Source organism: Onychomys torridus, unplaced genomic scaffold (genome assembly GCF_903995425.1).
Source record: "Onychomys torridus unplaced genomic scaffold, mOncTor1.1, whole genome shotgun sequence".
Classification (NCBI taxonomy): domain Eukaryota; kingdom Metazoa; phylum Chordata; class Mammalia; order Rodentia; family Cricetidae; genus Onychomys; species Onychomys torridus.
In genome coordinates, this window is record NW_023412832.1 from 2,521 (window position 1) to 10,176 (window position 7,656).

The 7,656-nt window shown below is 46.7% G+C and overlaps 1 protein-coding gene across 1 annotated transcript; it reads left to right on the forward strand.

Annotated features, from left to right (window-relative positions):
- The first annotated feature begins 3,051 nt into the window (after positions 1-3,051).
- LOC118575903 (protein POLR1D-like) lies at positions 3,052-5,581 on the forward strand. The gene has a single exon (XM_036176264.1). It carries the CDS (start codon positions 4,912-4,914, stop codon positions 5,179-5,181), a length of 270 nt encoding a protein of 89 aa, XP_036032157.1. The 5' UTR covers positions 3,052-4,911; the 3' UTR covers positions 5,182-5,581.
- The last annotated feature ends 2,075 nt before the right edge of the window (positions 5,582-7,656 follow it).

The following is a 7,656-nucleotide window of genomic DNA, read 5'->3' on the forward strand; positions in this document are numbered from 1 at the left end:
TTTTTCGAGACAGGGTTTCTCTGTGTAGTTTGGAGCCTGTCCTGGAACTCACTGTGTAGACCAGGCTGGCTTCAAACTCACAGAGATCCGCCTGCCTCTGCCTCCAAGTGCTGGGATTAAAGGTGTGTGTCACCACCACCTGGCTCGCCTGCTTTCTTATAGAACCCAGGACCTCCAGCCCAGGGGTGACACAGTGCACTGGGCCCTCCCCCATTAGTCATCAGTCAAGAAAATGGCCAGGGCTGCAGAGGTGGCTCAGAGGTTAGGAGCACCGGCTGCTCTTCCAGAGGTCCTGAGTTCAGTTCCCAGCACCCACATGGTGGCTCACAACCATCTGTAATGAGATCTGGTGCCCTCTTCTGTATGCATAATAAATAAGTAAATCTAAAAAGAAAAAAAGAAGAAGAAGAAGAAAGAAAATGTCTTACAGGCCAGTCTTGCCTGTGGAGGCGTTTGCTCAACTGCAGTTCCTTCTTGGATAACTCTAGCTTGTGTCAAGTTGATGGGGGGTGGGGGAAGGGTCACTTTCTGCTAAATGTTGGGTTGCGACATATCCAACTGTATTAGTGATTTTGAAAAAAAAGATGTATTTATTATGTATACAGTGTTCTGTTCTACATGTATGACTGTAAGACCAGAAGAGGGCACCAGATCTCTTATAGATGGTTGTGAGCCACCCATGTGGTTATTGGGAATTGAACTCAGGACCTCTGGAAGAGCAGTTCTTAACCTCTGAGCCATGTCTCCAGCCATGATTTTTTTTTAGGGTTCTGGGGATAGAGCCTGTGTTTGGCCTTACACACGGCTAGGCAAGCTCTCTTCTACAGAGTCACAGCCATAGCCTCACATGGGTTTATTGTTTCACAAAAAAACTACAGTAAAAAGAACACACACACACACACACACACACACACACACACACACACACACGACACCCTGGTCAAGACACTGAGCCAGTGTCTGGTCCATTCTAAAGGTTGTAATCATAGCATCCAAGATGTAGTATTTTACAGGGTCAAGGAAGTGGTGCCTTTAACAAATGGATTACAGGAGAAAGAAGGGTCCTGTGAACTAGTAGATCTGAGGAACATCAAACAAGATGCTTTGTGAGGATTTGAAGCGTTCATCTAATTATTCTTTATCAATAAAAACTCGGGAGTCAGATACTGGGGTAAGAACCTAAATGATTAGAGTAGCAACAGAGAAATGACCAGTAATCTCCTCTTTCTCTCATTTCTCAATTCCAAAAGACCAATCCTCTCTAGGCCCCGCCCTACTACTACTTCCTGTGTTTCTGTCCTCAGTCCCCAAAACCTCTATGACTAATTGTGGTCAGCTAATAGCTCTAGCGCTCCACCCTCTGATCCAAAGCAAACTTTATTGGCAATCTCAGGAGCGTCAGAATACAATCAAAATGTCACACAACAAGGTCCTTGTCTAATGGAGGATTGGAGATGGCTCAGTGGTTAAGAGCATGGCTACTCTTCCAGAGGACCTGGGTTCAGTTCCCAGCACCTACGCAGCAAGCTAATTCACAACTCTAACTCCAGTTCAGGGGATCTGATGCCCACCTCTGGCCTCTCAGGCACAAACACACAGTGCACAGATGTACAACAGAGTATACACGTGAAAATAAATCTTTCAAACTTTTAAAAATAAAGTAAACTATTGAAAGACGCTTTGGGGCTAGGGAATGGACAAACTCAGATGGATAAGCTCCTGGACTTGCAAGCATGAGGATCTGAGTTCGAGCCCCAGAGCCCACGAAAACATGCTGAGTTTGGCAGTGGGAACTTGTGACCGCAGGAGAGGTAGAGATGAGCTTTTACTGGCCAGCTTAGCCTACTTGGTGAGGTGCAGGCAGCGAGAGACTTGTCTGAAAGGAGGTGAACAGCATTCAGAAAAATGTCAACTAAGGTTGGTCTCTGGCCTCTGGATACATGTACATATGCGTGAACTTGCCCATCCCCATCGACACTCCCGCCAACACACACACTTTTTTAAAAAGATATATGAGGGAGTGGGAGATAGCTCAGCCGTTAAAATATGACTGCTCTTGCAGAGGACCCCAATTTGATACCCAGCTCCCACATTGAGTAGCTCATAACCACCAGTAACTCTAGCGTCAAGGAATCTGACACCTATTCTGGCTTCTATGAGCACTGTACTCTTTTGCATACACAGACATGCATACACACGATTTAAAGGGAACAAATGCTTTTTAAATATATGAAAGAATTGGGTATATTTGAAGATACTAAGGAAATTCATGGTGGATTTTTAGTCTTGATAATGGTTTTGCTGTTTTTAAATGGTTTTTGTTAATGTGTGAGTATATGGTGTGTATGTATGGGCCCACACGTGGGGGTCAGGGGAGTCTTTTCTCTGCTTCTCCTCCACCTGGTTCTGGGGATCGAGGTTGTCAACCTTGTGTAGTGGGCATTTTACCTGCTGAGCCAAATAAATTTGCTGTGTTTCCAAATTTTTCTGCATATTTGGAATCATCTGTCAAGCTTTAAAACTACTGATGTTTATTTATGTCCCACTGTTAGGATTTTGGAGTGGGATCTGGCTTTGGTACTCAAAACACACACCCAGGTGATTCTAAAAGGGCACACGTTTGAAGAGGCACTAACTCATCCTCGCCTCAGCAGCTCATATACTAAAATTGGGACAAAAAGACACTAATTCTAGTTCATTTAAAAGAATTGTAACTACTTGCTGGGCAGATTCCAAAAGGGCCTTGACCTAGGCCAGGGGCAAACAGCACTCCTGCACTGAAGTATCCTGGCTAGGTGTGCAGACACCAGCTTTGCCTGGAGAATGGACCTCTGTGCACAGATCTTGAAGGAACAGAGAACCAGCTACTCACTTGTAAACCATGGTTTGTTTTTTGAAGTTCATAGAAAGGCTTTATTTACTCAGAATGGTTTTAAAATTTTCAAATAGAACTTGGGTGGGATTGTTTAATTTTGACAGTCCATAAGAACAATCATAGGAACTTGAGCAGGGACAGACAGGCTGCTGAGCTAGAGAAGTGTGAGCAGGACGCCATTTTATTTTCTACAGAAAGGGAGTATTTGGTGCTGGGCACGGCCTTGGATGCATTTCAGCAAACACACATTTGTGCTTGCCCAGCTTCCTTGTCTGCAAAGACATTTTTGTTCTGGCCACATTCCCTTCAGCTTCTCTGCAGCCTAGTGTCCTCTAGTCTGATGCTTGAGGGAAGAACCAACAGTTGGAGGGTCCATGGAGCAGCAGCCTGTTGTCTCTCAACATGGTTGTTCTGCGGTAAATGCTGGGCGCTTTCCTCAGGGGTTGGGGTCATCTGGAGACAGAGGAAAGCACCTATGTTATGATGCTGCCCTTTATGCCATCAGCTTTTTACTTTCTGTGCTGGGAGTTGAACCCGGGGCCTCTCACACACTGCTCAGCTACACCCCCAGCACTACTGGGAATGGTTGATTACTGGAAAGCAAATCACTTGCCCAGTCTCCATGCAGACATGCAGTTTTCCAGATCCTTTTGGACTTGCCGCTTGTAGGTAGTCCAGGCGGCCAGCATGCCAGTGGATAGACTACAGGAGGTGATCCCAGTTCAGTTCAGTGAGGATCATGGAGCCCAGAAAAGTTTCCTGAGACCTAGTGGTTGAAACCTTGCACCACCTGCTCCTGTGCCACGCCAGCACTCTGTTCTCGCTGCCTGATAAAGCTCTGCTGTGCGGTGCTCACTGGCTCTGCATGCGCTCCTGTGGAATCATAGACTGTCCAGAGGCATGTGCTGCAGCACTGGAGACCTTCGGTCGGTCTCAGCCACCTGCTTCTCTTCCCCTCAGTATTCCCCACATAGCAGAGATACGCCCACTGATAGCCTGGTTTGCCCTTGCCACACAAGCCTAGTGGAATGTCCCGCAGATGGAAGAGATTTTTATATAGCCATTCGCACACATGCACACATGCACACATACACCCACTGTTTCACATTACTTTTAGGTACAGTGTTGGGGACACAGTAAGCTTTGGGGTGTTGTATGAAAGCTAACTAAGGAGTATCACTTCTCAGATGGCCACATGCTGAGGCATTTGATTGCCAGGCTATGAACTGCACTACCATGGGTGATTATGGTAGCTGTGGTGACATTAAAGAACAGCATGCGTTGTGATCAACTATAGCATCAAGATAAAATATCCCCTCTGCCTCCATCTTCCCATAGGCGTCATTCTAGTCCTGGAGCCTCCAGAGTGGAAAGGGTGTGTGTGGGGGGAGCAGATGGACAGCCAATCACTGGTGTCTGTAGACTAGGGGCCAGTGAGCCACACTAGTGCAACCTTGTTTTCAAACCAAGGTATCTGTCTGCCATCAAGCTAGTTGTGAGTCACCACTCCCCAGTGTCTGCCGTACTGTACCCACCTCAGACAGCCGTCCTTAGCTACGTGTGCTCTGTTCACCTGCTGCTGGACGGAGGAACCTCAGCTTCAAGCTCCATGAAGCACTTCTTTCCACCTGCACTTGCTTCCCTGGCTGCTGGTCACTGGCCACCTAGACCGCGGCGAGCTTTCCCGGATTCTGCCGGAGCCAGGCTGTGGTGTGAGGGCCGACTCTGCTGTGGTGGTGTCTGGAGTCTCCCGAGGTAACACTGTAACGGTTCAGACCCATGGCCATTGCACCATCTTTCCGGGGTCCTGCTGTACCATCCTGACCAACCTGGGCCTTGAACTGTGACGTGCCACAGGCTGGCCTCAGACTGGCCCAGCACTGCGTGCCAAGAAAAGCTGAACCAACTCAGGAGCGTGGTTCTGTGGGAGCCGAGTTCTTTTGTACTAATCTTGTAGTGGGATAGCTTGGGGACGCGGCGGGGGAGGGGATTTAACTCTTGTTTATGATGTTGTTTTCCCCCTTTCCTTCCACAGGATGAAGTGTCCTCTTGCTGGTACAAATAAAAGATTCCTAATTAACACAATTAAGAACACATTGCCCTCCCATAAAGAGCAAGACCATGAACAGAAAGAGGGCAACAAGGAACCCGGCCAAAGCCAAGACCAGAAAGAGACCAGCTCAAAGACGCACAGAAGCCACTCCTCCAAGCGCAGCCTGCACTCGCCCCGAGGCTCCGTGGGCCACTCGCCCCCGAGAAAGCGCTCCTCCCGGGACAAGCGCGACGCCCGAGGCAGCAGGCGATGAGGGAGCCCCGGGCAGCCCAGTGCTTGCCCGCCACTGGGCCAGTGAGGACGCGGCGGCAGGGCTCTGACCCGAGAATGACTCAGTGGGTCCTTTGCTTTAAGGTGGCCGTTGTTGTGCCGTTGTTGTTGTTGTTACCAGGAAAAAACAAAGAAACCTTTACAAACAAACCTTACCTACCTTGTCCCGAAGGTGTCGTGGCAAGAGTCAGCGGACGTAGCATTGCCATGCACATCCCTGTTGTTTTTATCCTGTCTCGTTTGCAAGTTAGCTTCAGAACAAGCAGTTCTAGAAATCAAAGTTTTCAGGTTGTTGAAAACCAGTCCCAGTTCTTTGATGTGCTGCACTTTTGTGGCCATTTCCCAGAATTTCTCAAAACAAAATAAAATACTTAGAAACGCTCTGCTTCCTTGTTTAGATGTCAGAGGCTAAGCTGGCAGTCTGACTAGTGGCATACTGATGAAGCGCAGCCACACTGGGTGTTTTTTAGTGACCGACGGGGAGTGCTCACACAGCTTTGGACTTGATGCTCCAGGTCAGCTTTGCCAAGGGTCAGAGAATGCTGTTCCATTCTCAAACTCGTACCTTAGATCAGGCGAGTTTTCTGTACTTACATTTAAATATTTATGGTTTGGATGGTTCTTTTCAAAGAATCCTCAAAAAATACACTTATTTTACCAGCAGATAGCAAGCCTAACTGTGCTGACTAAGGCATAGCTGAACTCCTGAAGATGGCGGCCGCTGAGCCTGGACAATAGAACTATGCAGGACCAATTTATAAGGGAAAGGCGGCAAGACTCGTGCATGCCTCCAGCATGTAAAGGACAGTCCATCTGTCTTCATCTAGTCAGTCCGTCAGGGCTCACTCAGAGAACCAGGCATGAAAGAGCAAGCACCTGCTAGTGCTGCAAGAACTATCTCACCACTGCCCAGAGGTCTAGGCCGTGTGTCTGCCATATTTAAAGTATGTGCTACTTGTTCAGAACAATATTTGCTTCCTTCTGAACATTTGGGGTCCCCCTCCCAATGCCAGGGATTCCTACCTTCCCATTAGTGAACTGTCCAGTAAATAGCTATGGATTCTCTCATTTTCATTAAAAAAAAAAAAAAAAAAAAAAAAGACAAAACACACCTTTGGTCCAGTGAGGTGACTCAGTGGGTAATAGTGCTTGCCACCAAGCCTGATGACCTGAGTTCAATAGCTAGAACCTACACAGAAAGAGAGCCAACTCCTGCAAGTTAGCCTCTGACCTCTACACATACACACACACTGACCTCTATGTACATACACACGCAAAATAAATTAAAAGGTAACTCTTAAAATCTCTTAAAATTCAAAACAAATTTTAAGTTTTAACAAATGCTGATCTGATGACTCAAATATGTTCATCTCCTAAACATTACCAAAAGACGTAACAATAACATCTGAGACATATTAAATGGGGATTAATAGCAGATGAAACTTTGTATTAAAATGACATAGCACCAAAGGAAAAAAAAAGAAAGAAAGAAAAACAGGAGGTGGTGGCGCACGCCTTTAATCCCAGCACTTGGGAAGCAGAGCCAGGCGAATCTCTGTGAGTTTGAGTCCAGCCTGGGCTACAGAGTGAGTTCCAGGAAAGGTACAAAGCTACACAGAGAAGCCCCATCTTGAAAAACAAAACAAAAACGACATAGCAATATATAATCTTCCGCATAAACTACAGAAAGAAATAATTGGACTGAAAGAAACAAGACCAGTGGGCACTGGGGCAAGTTCAGATGACCAAATACACTCACAGTTGTCTCTAGAGATCGGGATAAATTGAGAAAAAGATTTGCAGAAATATTGACAAAAGTTGTCCAAATATGACAAAATCTAAGCCAAACTGATGGCTCATCCTTATAATTCCAGCACTTAGGCAAATGAGGCAGGATTGTTGTAAATTCATGGCCACCCTGGGCTACATAGTGAGTTCTAGATCTTCCCTGGGTTACAAGTGAGATACTGTCTCAAAACAAATAAAAACTGTAAATGCACAAACACAAAAGGCCCCACAGACTCTAAGACTAAGAAACACAGACATGGAGAAGGCCACAGCAGGACACACGTGATGGATAATCCTGACTGTCAACTCGGTAGATTGAGAGGTGTCTAGGAGATGAAAGAAGCCCACCTGTGTGTATCTGTGAGGGCGTTCCCAGAGGTGATAAAGGGGGCCGTCCACCATTGATGTTGGCTGTGCCATCCCATAGCTGAGGACCCAGACAGGATAGCAGTATGGGGGGGGGGGAGAAAGCCCACAAAAGGCCTTCCCGTTCATTCTCATTCCCTCTCTTCCTTCCTCTCTCTCCCCTCCTTAAGTTCTCCTATTTAAATATGATACCACATCCAAGAATTTGCCTCAGTCTCAGAGGAGACTTTGAACTTGCTAACACTGTTGGGACTGTTAAGACCGTGAAGGCTCTTGGAGATGTGCTATGTGTATTTTGTGTTTA